The sequence below is a fragment of the Orbicella faveolata genome, unplaced genomic scaffold (genome assembly GCF_042242905.1).
Source record: "Orbicella faveolata isolate gen_17 unplaced genomic scaffold, um_ofav_v1 contig_12, whole genome shotgun sequence".
NCBI classification, from domain to species: domain Eukaryota; kingdom Metazoa; phylum Cnidaria; class Anthozoa; order Scleractinia; family Merulinidae; genus Orbicella; species Orbicella faveolata.
Genome location: NW_028301539.1, coordinates 28,701,664 through 28,716,602, shown reverse-complemented (window position 1 = coordinate 28,716,602; position 14,939 = coordinate 28,701,664). Strand labels below are relative to the sequence as shown.

Genomic DNA, 14,939 nt, shown 5'->3' with positions numbered 1-14,939 from the left:
CCACATGCAAGCAGCACAACGGTGTTCCTAATATAAATTCTCTGGCTGCTTTTTAACCAAGATGGCTCGATTTCATACCATAAGAGCTTATAATTGTTTTGGTAAGCTGCTGCGTTGGAATCGTCTTGATTTATGGCTCAAAACAAACAGAAAGGTGCGAAGTGTTAATTTGACATGGCGCTTGCAGATTTTCAAAGTAATTTAAAATATTACAAGTAGTCTTATGCACCTATCAATGTTAAGCCAGAGGGTTGTAGGGGGGGGGGGGGGGGGGGGCGGGAGCACAAAGGGTGGGAAAAAAATTCAGAATCCTACACGTCAATCTGGTGAGTGCCCTCACTTTGACACAGTGTGCCCCCTCCCCTACCCCCCCCCCCCCCCGCCTTGAAAAATCCTGGCTATGCACCTGAAAAAAGTACCAGTGAAAATTCCCCTCTCTCAGGGGTAAGAAACCTCATATGTAAAACATGGAGAGTTTTAGTACTAACACAAAAAATATTTGAAGCAAAAGCTCTTTCCCTTCAATACGCACAAGTATAGACTGAAAGTATGAATGGCCTGTATAAAAAGATGAAAACATAGTGTCACTTACTCTTCCTTGTTTGACTACTTTCTGACATGATTTCCATTGGGCTCCAGACAAAGATCTCTACTCCCAGTGACTTCTGGATATTTGCGAGATGGCAGATGGTTCATTTCCAGACTCTGGTCCTTGAAGATGGCAACTGTGACAATAAATTAATTATTCGCTACCGCGGAGACATGGCGAACAATCAAAATCCTAACTCAGGGGACAGACCTCACAATCAAATTCCTTGGGTAGCCCCCTTTGCTTTCAGGCTCAACACTGATTAAATCAAGTTTCTTTTGATTTAGAATTTTTCACAGGTGGATGGTCATTTAGATGTTGCAGAAAGTGAGATTTATTGTCCATTTGTAAATCACAGCAAGATTGCAGACCAGAAAGTTGTTTCTTCATTCTTGTCGTCTCCTCTCTCAGTTCAGTATGCAAATAGAATACAACGCAATGGTGACAGAATTTACCTTGACAAGTATTACAGTGTAACATCAATTCTCAAGCACACCAGGCCAGCTAGTGAATACTTTGCATTGAAGAACTGGAAAAAGTCTCAGATTTCTGAGCTAGGAGAAGAACAGTTTAAGAAGAACAAAAAAAATACTTTCAATAGAGGAATTCTATTTCATCATGTAAGGAAATGAGTTTACTTATAACATACTGTTAGTAACAGAACTAAAACTAATAGCTTTCAAACATGCACCTGATATTATTCAACAATAGAAAATGTTTATATTTAAAATGTTCTTTTTACAACTTTTTAAGGACGCTAGTCCATCACAGGGTTAACCCCATCATTCAGTTCGCCAGTACCCATTTATACACCCGGGTGGAAAGAAGCACAGTGAGAGTGAAGTGTCTTGTCCAAGAACAGAACAAAAAGTATGTCCCTGGCCAGGCCTTGAACCTGGACCACTTGATCTGGAGACAAGCATTCTAACCATGAGGCCATCGCACCTCCCACCTCCCACTGATGTTGTATTAATGTCTGTCTTTTTAAGAAAATAGTGAAATCCAAGATGGCGGATACAAGATGGCAGGTCAAATGAGGTTGTTTGTTTTCATATGACACCATAACCAAAAAAAAGGTGTCATCTTATAGAGCAAGCTCAGAGCTATTTGCTCAATGGACATTTATTTCACTGTGTTTTAACAGAACAAAAACCCAAGGGGAGGGGCTCCATCCATCCTTCCAGCCCCTTGTTACACGGTGGGGGTATGAGTTTGCTTGTACATCCGAGGGTTGAAATTATACTAACTATATGTTAATGATCGATCTTAGCAGGCATCAGGGAGTTAACACAAAGAGGATCTGGATGAGGATTAACAATATAACTAATGACAGACATTTTGTTCTTTTTTTAAAACAGGTTGTGCAGCTGTACTTTAAAAACAGCACAGTTCCATATGTAGAGGAAGGTTCGCCTGACTCGGGGTACTGGAAGAGTGTCAGTCATGTGTTAAAAGACATCACAAATGTTGTAGCAGTTGAGAGTGCTGTGGTGCATCCATTGTTGGGATATGCAGGGACACTGGATCTTATTGCAGAATATAAGGGAAAACTAAGTGTGATTGATTGGAAGACTTCTGCAAAACACAAAACCAATCTCAAGGACTGCTACTCATATCCTCAACAAATTGTCGCTTATGCGGGTGCTGTGAATTTTGATGAGAACTACCCTTTTCAGGTTTGGTGCATCTCAAATAATTATTGACTCTGTATGATTGTAATGTTGCAACTCAATGTTACCCACGAATCATTTACATCTAAATCAGAGTAATCAGGTAGTAAAGTGTTGCTTGCCTCTGAACAATAGTCCATTTCCGTGTTACCTTGTGCCTCTGTTTTAAAACAAGTCTTTGTGCAAAACCTTTCTTATGAAAATGAGTTTGATTTGCATGAAAATGAACCTGTAGGTGGAACTCAGTTTCAGATAAATGGTTTTGCAGGAAGACTTGTTTTGACACAGATGCAAAAAGGCAACTCCGAAATGGCCTACGTTTGAGTTAAGTTCCAGTTAGGAGTCATTAGGTTTGTTGTTGGTTCTTGTCCTTGGCCGTTGGAAGTTTTTCTTCCAGTTTTCTAGTTGTCCTCTCTTCTCAAAACCAAAGACTTATAATATAATAATTCTAATCTAACTGCATTCAGGCCACAGTTTCATGAATGTGATTCATATTCTGATTTTATGTGCATTTAGTGAAATTTTATTAGCTTCTCGGGTAATAGTGATAAACAATTTAATTTTGTTTTGGGGAGACATGCCATCAGGATAATTTTTCTCTCCAAATTGTTATTTGCCCATAATTTTCTAAACAACGGGAGCAAAATTTATTTGTTCCAAAACTAGATGAGAGCTAGACCAGTTAGGCATGTATGCATAAAATGAAACAAATTAAACAATAGTCCTTGTAAGTAGATGAAAAATAAATAAAGATATAAATTAAGTTTGCTGTAGCTCAGTGGTCAGAGTGTGTGATCGCTGTGCATGATAAACTGAATAGTTACTAGTAAGTCCTAAGGTTATTAACTGCTATTTGCAGGTCTGTGATGGAGTGATAGTTATCGCATATGAAAATGGTGATCCGGCAGATATCCATCATATGTCGCAGGCAATGTGTGAAAAGTACTGGCTAGAATGGCTGATGCGATTTCAACAATACCGAAGAACATTCCCCCAACATGTTACAACAGATGCTGATCTAGAAGTAAACAAAACTGGACAAGAAATGTATCAAGGCCACAAAATTGAAAAAGTGACTGAATTCGTAAGAGCAAAATCTGTGAATAACATTGGGGTAACAGTTGCCAGCCTTGGTAGGGTCATCAAAGATGAAGACGTGTTGGAGGAGGAGAAGGAGGTGGAAGACCCTTCATCTAAAGAAAGGTTTCATAGTTTGCATGCCTGGCTTGCAGCATTCAAATCTCCAGATGCGTGGAAAAAACTGTGGAGAGATATTCTTCAGCTTGTTCGCTTTGGGAGAAAATCTCAATAACCTTGATTGAGTTCTGTTTTAAATTTGTGAGGTGTATTTGTGCTGGCTTAGTATCTAAGTATCTGTTATTTTTTTCCAATGGAAATTTTTGTATTGATCAAAGGACAACTTAATAAAAGAAAGAAACCATTTTGATTGTTTCAGAGGCAAGAGCTAGTAACCGTTAAGCTGTCAGCTGTTTCTTTACCCAATTGAACATATTAGACATCCTCGTCACCCAGGGGCAGTTAGTTGGGGCGGGAGGAAATACATCCGGCAGAAACTGAAGGATTCTCCTACCCCAACTAACTGCCCTGGGTCTCTAAAGATGGGACACTTGTCGTCTCACTTAGGGGTATAAAGTAAGGACTCTGATCTCACTTAGGGTGCTCATTACGAAATGTCACTACTTTCAGCTGTCAAAGTATCTTTTAGAGCGCATGTGAAGGAATAATATGAAAAAAAAACGCTCTTGTTTCCGTTTTTAAGCTCGATTTCCACTGGTCTCTTGAGTCTGGCTAGATAAAAGATGTGGGGTTGGTATCCAGGGTACGGGCTCCCACAGTCTGTGAAAAACATGAGGTGTGGAAAACTTAGGGTCTGCATGGGTGGAAAACACGGGGTGTTGGAAACACGGGGTCTGGGTGGAAAACACTGGGTCTAGTGGAAAACACGGGGCCTGGTGGAAAACACGAGGTCCGGTGGAAAACACGCAGTCTAAGTGGAAAAGACAGGTCTTAGTGGAAAACACAGAGTCTGGTGAAAAAAAAGTGCAATTACATTGGTTTCTTATGTGACTTGTAACACAATTATAATAATACAAAGGGGAGGGAGTTCAAACAAGAAAAAGGAACTGAAGCTCTGTTATATACAAAATTTTGTTTAACAGCAGTTAATGGTCACTGCTGGGTAGTTGTCTTTTGAATGTGACTTAATTCCAGTCACTGATTATTTATTGTTGTGATTTTGCCAGAATTTTTCTGTTCCTCACTTCCTTGTCCTGAAGGTTTCTGATTTGTGCATCTTTCCTTTTAATCTCCTCTCGTGCAGTAAGGTATAAACTTGAAATGTTCTTCTTAAGCACAAAGTTTTCATCCTTTAGTTTTTGAGTCTGAAATTGAAAAAGTACAATCTGGTTTAATTTTACAAACCTGGAGAGGTTGCAACTGAAATTATCTTCAGCTAGGACTAGCAGTGGAGCTACCCAACAGTAGGAAACGTCAGGGAAAATTTCTTTAGCAAAGTTCTGTGTGGATCCTCTTGAGCATCCTACCTTATTTCCAGTTTGATTTATTTCATTCTCGTCCCCAGAGGCCGCACTCCTTTTGGTCAGCACCAAAAATCGAGACCTCTGGGAAGGTCTAACACTGGAAGTCCGTGATTTACAGACATCCCATCACTCTGCACATGTTCAGAGTCAAGTCTGGCAAATCTGATTGGTTGAGAATACAAAATGATTACTCTGTACATGCTCAGAAAATTGGACCTTCCCAGAGGTTGCGATTCTTGGTACTGACCAAAAGAACTTGGCCTCTGGAGATGAGAAGGGATTTATTTGAATGACTGTGTTAACCAAATTTGAGGGTAAAATAAGTTACATTCATTTGATCGAAGCAAATTAGAACATGACTTGATTTCATTCACACTCACCTCAACTTCAAGCTTTTTAATTTTTTGCTGACTTTCTTCATAAAGCTTTTTTAACTGAAGGTAAGAAAAAAACACTCCAGACTTTAATTTACTGCTGATTTTAGGGCACTGTGTAAACCTGGGTGACTTACAGAAAGTCGTCCTACTCATGCTACAGTTTCCAGCACTTTTCATGAGCTATTATAACCACTCTTTATCACTTAATGCTACTACTGATGGTATCAGAAAACTGCCAGATCACTGGTTGTGACACAACAGGTTGCCATAGTAACAGTATAACCTGCTAAAAGCTCCCTTAATAATTATTATGGCTATAAGTGCTGATAATTAAAAAAATGGCTCAGTGAAACCCACCTTGTACGATCCAATTGTCATAAGCAATTGCTAAAATACAACTTTTCAGTTTTCCATCCGGCCCCAGAGGGGTAGTTGAAGTTTTGAATTGACTGAAGTATTACCACACGTATTACAAGTAACACCTCTATGGCAGTTAATAATAAGCCACGGCTAGATTCAAGCTACCCTTAGCCTAATTTGCAGAGTAATTTTCATCATGATACAGTATCTAGAGCATTCGCAGTGAGATTGTGGAAGTGGATAATCAGCAGGCCAATAAACTGTTTTGTGGTTATGGTCAAATGGATGAATCATGCAAAGAAAATCATGATTTACGTAAAATGATCTCACCTTTGTCACTTGACCTACTCTTGCATGTGAATTAAAATGTAGTTAATAAACATAAGATGGAATTAAAGTGCACCTAACCCCCAAATTCTTTTTCGCTAAAACGAATCTAGGCTTTATTTGAAGCATTTCGGCGAAGAAATTTTTGAATTTGGTTGAATCCTCGATTTTCTATGCTCTTTCAAAGTCGCGCTTGAAGTGTTTCACGACCGCGTTTTAGGGAGTCTGGGGCGGCGGTTCCTGATGACGTCTACCCAGGAACCAAACACAATAGCGCCTCAGTCAGCTCTCTGTATTTGCTGGAGAAAATGGAAAACAAAACTAATCGTTCCGATGTATTTTGGGACTAAAACGTCCAAGCTTTGTCTCAGAATCATTTTGTTTCGTCACTGGAGTCAGAGTTAAGTTTCGATTTGGAAGACACCAAAATAAACTTCGATCGAGCACGTTCGACAACTGTGAACTCACTACTTAGAGCTTTGAGAGCAATTTACAATATTTCAAGCGACGAAGGAGAAGACTTCTTTGCCGACGAGCTGCTTGTATATTAGGAATGGAAAGCTAGATACGAAGTGGAGGAGCAGGCAAACGAAAAGCAGGAAAGAAAACTCAAGGACTGCTTTGGATGGTAATTTCGTCAACTTAACATAAGATTCCCACTCGTGTTTATAGCCCGTTTACATTTGTCCCTAGCGAGAATGTATTTTGTCAAGGCATGATTGTTCTGTTAAATCCAGTTTGTGTTTTACTTTCTGTTGAATGCTTCATGTTTATAAGAGCGACGTACGTGTTGCAGTTTTCGAGACTTGATGACCTCCAAAACATTGGCTTCGATCGATTGAAAATCGTACTGTTTGGACCTGTATTTTTGAAGCTGCGAGAACAAGGTGGAAGGAAACATTTCATACAATTACCGATTTCACATTGTCACACGTTTTAAGTCGTAACTCCAAATAACCAAAGTAAATTGTTCTCAAAGTTTGCAGTGAAATTCGTCGGATAAGCGAAAAGGATGTGTTCCCTAAGCGGTCCGCAGATAATGTTCCGCGGTCATATTTTCGACGCTATTGCACAGAATCTCTGTCGCACTGCTGATTTCCAAGCCTTCGAAAAACTCTGTGAGTCTAACAATTTTGTTATGATGTAATTCTAAAGGATTAATTTTCTACTTTTATCTAAATCGAAAGAGAAATAAGTGCTGGTTAGCGGCGTACAGTTGCGACCTATTTACATATCAGTTAATACGCTTTGATCATGATCCGATCACACAACTTTGCCGGTTATGTTATAAATACTGCGGGATTGTAAGATATAGGTTTTCGGCAGTATTTCTAAAAATTTCTGGTTAGCTTTAAGCAGAAAATTTTATGAAAATAGCGTTCGAAAGTCTGCGGAACAAATTCCAGTGAGAATTCTTTAATGGTTCTCACAGATTCAGTTCGCTTGTTTCGGTTCGACAAAATCAACCGTCGTTTACGTCTTTATTGTACCATTAGCCGATCATCGTCAGTAAATTGTATAGTATATCTTTCTTTAAATCTGGAATATTACTGCAACAGCCGATAGCACCTCTGGAAGGCGTTTCTGCGCACTTTTCGAATGTGTATTGCACAATCCTGAAGGAAACGAGAGGATGTGAGATATCGAACCTTCCTGGGTAGACGTCACAAGAGCCGCTGGACCCATTCTCCTCAAACTCGGTCGTGAAACAAAATGGCGGTGTTTTGGAGCTATTTTCGAGATTTCGTCGGGGCACAGAAAATCGAGGATTTCACGGAATCCAAAAATTTTTTCGCAGAACTATTTCAAATAACAAGTACATTCGTTTTAGCGAAAAAGAATTTTTGGGGTTAGGTGCACTCAGGAGCCATATGGCTCCTGGTGCACTTTAACATGTAGTGAAAATGTGTAAACACGTAACCGGAAGGCCACAAAACCTACTAGAGTAAGGGGATTAAACTGGTTATTGTTGAGTTATGGCAGGCGAATCATGATTTTAATTTAAAACGAGGTCCACACGCTGCACTGAAATAGGCTTCGCTGGAATCGCCGTAATCAAGTCACTGAAGAGAACTTAAGCTTAACAAATTCAATAATATTATAGAAAACCAGCCATTGGTTTTTACCTCAGGATAAGTCATTTCTTGGTTGAGGTCCACAGCTAGGAGGTCCCCATATAAATCAACATCCAAAGAATCTAAATAGCATCACGAAAAATTATAGTATACACGAACATGTTAAAATCATTTCCAGACGTCATCCGAGGCAATCCACTGCCAAAGGGGTGTCTGGAAAACCCGAATAGCGAATAACGAATAGTCGCGAAAAGCGAACAGCGAATAGTCCCAAATAGCGAATAGCGAATAATACGAATAGTCTCGAATAGTGCGAATAGTGGCGAACAGTCTCGAATAGTGGCGAATAGTGGCGAATAGTGGCAAATTAGTGGCAAATCGAAGCAAATAGGGTACCCAGTATCTCGCAGTCAAACTCGCAGCAACGTAGGACGAGATTTTCCCTTATCAAGACCAAAGGTGTTTCTAAACGTAATTTCTTCTGTTTTAACCGCTCCAAAAGCGTAAATTCGTCTTAATTAGGTTATCCTTGTGTTTTCTGTTTTCATAATGTTGGCGATGGACGGCCCGAGCCTGAGTCCGGAGAAGGAAAGGTAACAAATTCACTGAAATTCTGTTGCTTATTTGGATAATTAATTAACGCAGGATATTAGACCTAAAGCGGTGAGTATTGACGACTACATCGTCACTATTCGCCACTTTTCGCGACTGTTCGCACTTTTCGGGACTATTCGCTATTCGCTATTCGCTATTCGGGTTTTCCAGGCACCCCTGCCAAAGTCGTCTAAGTTAATTATGCTTCATTCTGGGATCATTTAACGACAGTTAATTTCAAAACACGGAATAAGGTTCACCTTCATCCTTGAGAAGGAAAGACGAATTTCTGTTACGATCTGGCGCCTCTGTTTCATCCATGTGTTCTTCGTTTCCTTCCATCATGAAGAAACATAGCAAAAAACGTCAGGCGTTGATTCGGTCAACCGAGTAAAACTGGGTTGAGTAGCCCGCTTACCGGGTACCTGGATAAGCAAGCTCGACGTAAAGAGTTGTATATTTTTTCGATGTCTTTAATTTATATCTCAAAATGCTTCTCCTGACCTATAGATGAATAAGAAACCTCTGTAGGGATGCTGCCGATAGAAAACTTTACAACTTGACCACTCAGGGAAGCGCTTGGCTGAGAAACCAATGTAGCCTAAGCCAGCGACCTCAGACAGTCTGAGTTCCAAGAAAAGACTGGCGCGATGTGATTTACATTCGATCTACTTCCTTGGCAGCAAAACGCTATGCACATGTACAACGGAGCATATTTTTATGATGTTTCGCTTACAGACGGGGTCCAGCTCCAAGACTTGAAGGCAGGAGGGATGAATTTGGATAAACTGGCCTACAACTTGCGTTTCTCGTGCGATAGGCTTCCACGATCGAATCCCTGGTCGCGATCAAGTTTCGACGGAGATTTTATTTTGATTGCCGAATTCTCCGAAAATGAAGGACCTAAGCCTGTGGTGAGTCAGATCTGTGTAAGCTTACTTTTATAATACATTTATATTCACAAAAGTAGCGAAAGATGATCACGGAGACAATCAAGGATGGAACATTTGATCCTTGTTTTTGTCGCGTGACTGGTCTGAATACAAGCTTAATAATTTTAAGTAGTTAATGCGTGCTTTGTTTGTTTGTATAGTCCTCAGTTATATCATACAAATCACAGAGTATAACTTGAGCATTAGTAAAAGGTTTTAAAAGCAATGCATTGAACAGAAGCATGAAAAACTTAGAAATTGTTGTTGAACCTCTGACACAGGCTAGGCAGAATGTAGACTTTGTACATATAGCCATAAAAAACGCCATAAGGATGATTTGTAAAAAAGTTACGCGACCCATATGAAAACATATCACCAAATCAGTAAAAATAGCAGAGTGCTTCGATTGATACAGGGCTGGGGTGGAAAAACTGAGCCAGTCGTAGCAAGGTAGCTTTTGTAGAGGTTGCAGTTAATTGATAGAGGTTGGGCTAAAATGATCTCCCATGTAACAGGTATTTACGGTAAATTATATGTGGTTACCAGTCATTGAGCCCCGAATCGATTAGCCGTTAGCCGGTTAGCCCCCAATCAGGAGTTCATAAGCCCACATTTTCATGCTTTAAGAGAGAGAAATAGACCGTGTTCTTGCCTTCTGGTTGGGGCTAATTGACTTGTGGCTGGGGGCTACTAGCTAGCTGGGGGCTAAACAACCAGTTACCATTTATGTGAGTCTCTTGTTCCTTGTTGTGGTGGACAAAGAGGTGGAGAGTTGGGGGACAGAGGACTTAGGTTAGTTTTGTTTGCTCATTCACTCCTCTTACTTCTTTGCCCTTTCTTTCTACTCTATGGGAACCTGTGTACATTTATGAACAAGATAGATTTCGGTCATGATTACTGCCATTTTAAAATGCCAATGAACAAATGTCAAATCAATTATTCACTCTTTGCAAGAGAAATGTCTGAAATGTAAGAGAAAATATCCACACTGATTAATGGCAGATCCTGAGCTCAATTGGGACTCGGGAGTAAGGGGGATTGACATTGTTCTTGCTCAAGTGAAAGAGGGAGGGGGGCAGGACAACTTTTGTCCCTTAAGGTCATACATGTACATTTATATATAATATTTTTCAGCAATAACATACCCTCCTTCCCCACTCCCTAGAGTCCAGACCTGTCATTGCTGATGAAGTCACAGCTAGCTAGAGAGGTCTTTGCAGTGTGTCATGCTTAGTGGGGCTAAGTGAAATCTTCGCAGACAAATGAAATGAAACTTATTTTCTTTTATCTGATCTTCTAACCCATCCAGATGACAATTCCTAAGAATGCTGGTGGAAATTTTGACATCAATGCATTTTCTGTTCATGTAATGTCAGTGGATTACACTCAAGCAAGGTATTGATAAATTAGTACTAACAGTGGACTGAAAATTTGACTGTGTTTACAGGGTGGCCGACTATTAATGGGGTAGGGTTAAATTTCATCACTGGTCTATTTTCAGTGATGGTTTGACAGATATAATTGTTCTTTAATTAGCATTTGAATTGCAGATATCACTATTCATTTCAAAACAAATTGAAAGTTCAATCAGTACATATTTCATGTATATTAATCGTGGAAAGATGAACATAACTGGTTTGAGTGGCTGGGCTAAAATGATAAAGGATTACACAGGTTGGGATTTTACAGGAATGTGGTGGTTGGCTGCATTAACAGGGCGGTCAAGTTACCACGTAAAGGGTTTTCTTATAAGAAAATGTACATGTTGGGGCGTTTGGTTGTGACAAAAAAGACTGTTTTTGTATCAATGGTAAGGTAAGGTAATATTTCATTATTTATTTCAGAGGCACTAATTTTTCCATTGTTGAAGATACTCAACTGCTTTTAACAGAGAGAAAAGATGGAATTTATGCTTATGTAAGTTACTTGTGACGTTAATTTATTGCTCCAATTGGTATTGGTTATGTCCTATAATAAAACATATTGTAGAAATGTGAATGTTGTATTCAAGTATTAGTATATAGGTGACACAATTTCGAGTGCAATTTGGAACAAAAAATTAAGCAAATTCAAGTAAATTATTTCAGGCTAAAAATTGCACAAGCCTGGATGCATGATAGTATGAGTATAATTTGTAGCCTGAAAAATTTACTTGTAAGTACTTGATAATTTTTATTCCAATTTATTAAATCCATTTTGAAATCACTGGTTATCCTTGCAATCTGATTGGCTCTCAGTGGTGCGATTTATTCATGAATCACACTATTTTTTGCTCTAAATCGCATCTTTTTCTCAGCCAATGAGAATGGGCCAGTAAAACAAAACAACCAATCAGATTTCAAGATTAGTTTAAAGTAATCAATGAAATTTCAGGAAAATGAAAGGCAAAAACCCACTGTGTGGAGAATTTTGCAAATACTATTGCCAAAACTTTGTTGTTATTGTAGCTTTTTTTCCAAAAAAAATTGACGAATTTAATTAATTACAGTTTCTGAATGACGATTATGAGCTCCTTTAGGCTGAAGACCTACTTTATTGGAAGTTCCCAACTTTCAGTGTCCATTTTGACGAATATTTTGGCGATTTTTCTTCAACATCTGCTCAAGATCCGTATGATACTGAGTCCAGTAAAACATAAACAAACGAAAACCACACAACAAATTCAGAGTCATCTCAAGAAGGTAGATGTTTCCAGGTTTCTGGTAGTTTCAAACGAAGCAACAAAACAGCTCAACTCTGTTGCTGTGAATAAACATAGTCAAAATACACCACACTGCACAAAATAGTGCATGAACGAACGTCTTACAAAGCCGGTGCCAGTCCCGCCATCTTGGAAATATCTTAAAACAAATGGCGCTGCAAGAACTTGACAAGGTCCTGAGTATTGAGTCCTATGCCGAGGTTACAAAAAGAAACGGAGATAATAACGAGCTGGACCCCTTAAAATCATGCCATTGAACGGTATTTAAAAGAAAAAGAATGTACTATCCACTGGGCATTGTGCACTCAAGGGAGTTTCACAACTCAAAAGAAATCGATCGCAGAATTACACAGGATATGCACCTTCAAATTCCTTCTCCAATGACAATGAATAAAAAGTCTCAGCCTCAACCACAGAAGAAAGGTAGGCCTTCCATCATTGATTCAGGTGACGGGAATTGAACTTTTATACCTGAAGTAGACTATTTTCATTCTGACTTTAGAACTGCTTGTTTCTTTGTCATGCTCGAATGAGTTTTCATCACATGACATCGTTTTGCATACTAAATTAGACGTAAAGGCGTTTCCGGTTCTGCTTTTTTTAACAAACCGGCTACTGGAACAATGCACCAAAAATCTAAAATTTAAGGCGATAAAATTGTGCGATTTCAAAATGGATCTAATAAAGTGGCAATTGAACTTCGTGTCGTGCAATTTTGGTCTGAAATCATACTTCTGATTTCAAATCAAACTCGCGCTGCGCGCTCGTTCGATTTTGAAATCACGCGTATGATTTCAGACCAAATTGCACTCCACTCAGTTCAATTACCATTATTTATTACACCATATTAACCTTGTGATTACTTGATAAATAATAAAGGAGAACTGCATTCAAGAACTATTGAAGACCTGTTTAGCTTTTGTACTTAAATTAAGATTTTGTATTTATTTCACGGAAAAGAATATATTAAACACATTTTCATCAACTGGATGTTGTCCATTCCTTTGTTTTACCACTAGTGTGACACACGCTTTTTATTCTGAGTTACGTTTTGAACAAATTGTGCTACTAAGAGCAGTTTTCAATGGAGTGTCTTAAAAAGAAATCAGAGGCAATTACTTATAATAATTGGTTTTGGTTTTGATTTTGCTACAGTTCGAGTTTGGTTTAGTTGTCTAATTGGTTATTAATTGGTTTGGTTTTCGTTTTATGACCCGTAATTGTAAACCACTCTATGTTGATTTTAAGTACTGGAATACTTGACTTCATAAACAACTGATGTGAACATTTTACAGGTTCACCACTTCATGCTGTATGATATTCATGCTCGTGGTTTTGTGAGACCTTACTGCATGTGCTACATTTCCCAATGCAAAAGGTAATTACTTTCAATGAACACTTTTATATAAATTTACATAATTTTAAAATGAAATTTATGGCTTTGCAGGAATAATGTTTATTTGGGGGTCAATCAATAACTAGCTGAGATAATTAATGTTTGATTAAGTATTATAGATAATAGTTTAAGATTCTTGCAGAGCAGAAATCTCAGTTTACAACTACAGTTCCTGGAAGGTTCGGAAACATTTGAATTTGGTCCTGTTCCTGAATTGTAAGGAAATGGTTGTAGCAAAATTATACAGTATAATTTGGGACTGTCTATTGCAGGGACAGATCTAGGGGGAGGGTGCATGGGATGTGTCCCCCCCCCCCCCCCCTGCATGAGATGACATGCCAGTTTCTAATGTAACTGGTATTCTGCAAAAAAAAACAGTTACACCATTCCTTAGTGGTGCACCCCCTCCTAAGAAAAATCTTGGATTCGCATGGTGTACTGCATCAATAACTTGCGCTCTACTGTGAGAAACCTCTGCCACATTACAATTCAGTGGCCGAACCAGAATTTAAGGTCTGCACCTCACCCAGATAATACTTTTTTGTTTGTTTAGCTGATAGTTTTTTCCCGTCCCCTTCACCGAAAAGTTGGGTGGCAGGCCCCTTACCTGGACCTGTTATTATAGCTTCATGGTGTGTATCTTCATCAGCATTCATTGGTTACCTAACGACAATCTCATGCCATGTTACTCTTTGTCTTCATGTGCAGAAAAATGTTTTCTTTCCTTGACAGTCTCATGGAGGAGTTTACTAAGGTACAGTTTAAACATTATTGTTACTAGTTAATAGTATTATATTAATAAATTTGTAATATAGAGATTGACGCTCAAGGATGTTAGGACATGATGTGTTCTCTATCCTTGATCATCCCAGATACATACTTTTTGTAAACTGGTACAAATCAAGCTAAAAGTTTGTCACTGCGAGACAAGGGCAGCAGATGGACCTATTGTAAATGATTGATTCAGAACCTTTAATCCTCATGTCCACTGCAGTAGAAACCATTAAACTTCTGGCCACAACTCTGCAGATTAATTAGGGAGATAATTTCTTTTATTAATTAAATACTTATTTATTGAGTGATTTGGGATGATTTTTAGGTGTCTAGGCTCTTCAGGCATGGGAACAGAATAACGTTCTTAAGAGACCTTGAACAGCGTTTGGCTGATGTCATGGCCATGAAAAGTTTGCACACAGGTTTGTAAGTAACCACTGTCAGTGAGGGAATAATGCTTTCAGTGTAGTAAGTGTTTTCATATTACATTACTTGCAAAAAGATTATAGGTTCCAGCTCAGTACAGATAAGATTAAAAAACAATTTTGTAATAATTCAATTTCAATTGATTCTTATTCATCTA

At 38.7% G+C, this 14,939-nt stretch overlaps 3 protein-coding genes across 3 annotated transcripts in view; 2 read left to right on the top strand and 1 right to left on the bottom strand.

The window, feature by feature from the left end:
- Positions 1-32: 32 nt before the first annotated feature.
- On the top strand, positions 33-3,721 carry LOC110058559 (mitochondrial genome maintenance exonuclease 1-like). Its single transcript, XM_089283187.1, has 4 exons — positions 33-154; positions 877-1,209; positions 1,948-2,265; positions 3,119-3,721. Exons 1-4 carry the CDS (start codon positions 62-64, stop codon positions 3,569-3,571), a joined length of 1,197 nt encoding a protein of 398 aa, XP_089139313.1. The 5' UTR covers positions 33-61; the 3' UTR covers positions 3,572-3,721.
- Positions 3,722-4,305: 584 nt separating this feature from the next.
- Positions 4,306-8,952, bottom strand: LOC110058318 (uncharacterized). Its single transcript, XM_089283188.1, has 4 exons — positions 8,814-8,952; positions 8,011-8,081; positions 5,201-5,254; positions 4,306-4,661 (listed from the first exon to the last, which is right to left on the bottom strand). The coding sequence occupies exons 1-4, from the start codon at positions 8,896-8,898 to the stop codon at positions 4,503-4,505; spliced, it is 369 nt and encodes a 122-aa protein (XP_089139314.1). The 5' UTR covers positions 8,899-8,952; the 3' UTR covers positions 4,306-4,502.
- LOC110058327 (guanine nucleotide exchange protein smcr8a-like) overlaps positions 8,952-14,939 on the top strand; it is a 30,536-nt gene continuing 24,548 nt past the window's right edge. The window contains exons 1-6 of the mRNA XM_089283186.1: positions 8,952-9,467; positions 10,795-10,880; positions 11,330-11,402; positions 13,482-13,564; positions 14,291-14,336; positions 14,682-14,778. Coding sequence (XP_089139312.1) covers positions 9,246-9,467; positions 10,795-10,880; positions 11,330-11,402; positions 13,482-13,564; positions 14,291-14,336; positions 14,682-14,778 — 607 coding nt within the window. The 5' untranslated portion in view covers positions 8,952-9,245. The remainder of the gene's footprint in view (positions 9,468-10,794; positions 10,881-11,329; positions 11,403-13,481; positions 13,565-14,290; positions 14,337-14,681; positions 14,779-14,939) is intronic.

Bases quoted from the DNA above. Each gene is read 5' to 3' on its own strand.
- LOC110058318 (XM_089283188.1), bottom strand. From the start codon at position 8,898: ATGATGGAAGGAAACGAAGAACACATGGATGAAACAGAGGCGCCAGAT. The intron at 5,255-8,010 runs GTAAAAACCAAT...TCTTACCTTCAG, and splicing joins AAGAAATGACTTATCCTGAG to TTAAAAAAGCTTTATGAAGA. The intron at 4,662-5,200 runs GTGAGTGTGAAT...TTTCAATTTCAG, and splicing joins TTAAAAAGCTTGAAGTTGAG to ACTCAAAAACTAAAGGATGA.
- LOC110058559 (XM_089283187.1), top strand. From the start codon at position 62: ATGGCTCGATTTCATACCATAAGAGCTTATAATTGTTTTGGTAAGCTG. The intron at 1,210-1,947 runs GTAAGGAAATGA...TTTTTAAAACAG, and splicing joins GAGGAATTCTATTTCATCAT to GTTGTGCAGCTGTACTTTAA. The intron at 2,266-3,118 runs GTTTGGTGCATC...TGCTATTTGCAG, and splicing joins ATGAGAACTACCCTTTTCAG to GTCTGTGATGGAGTGATAGT.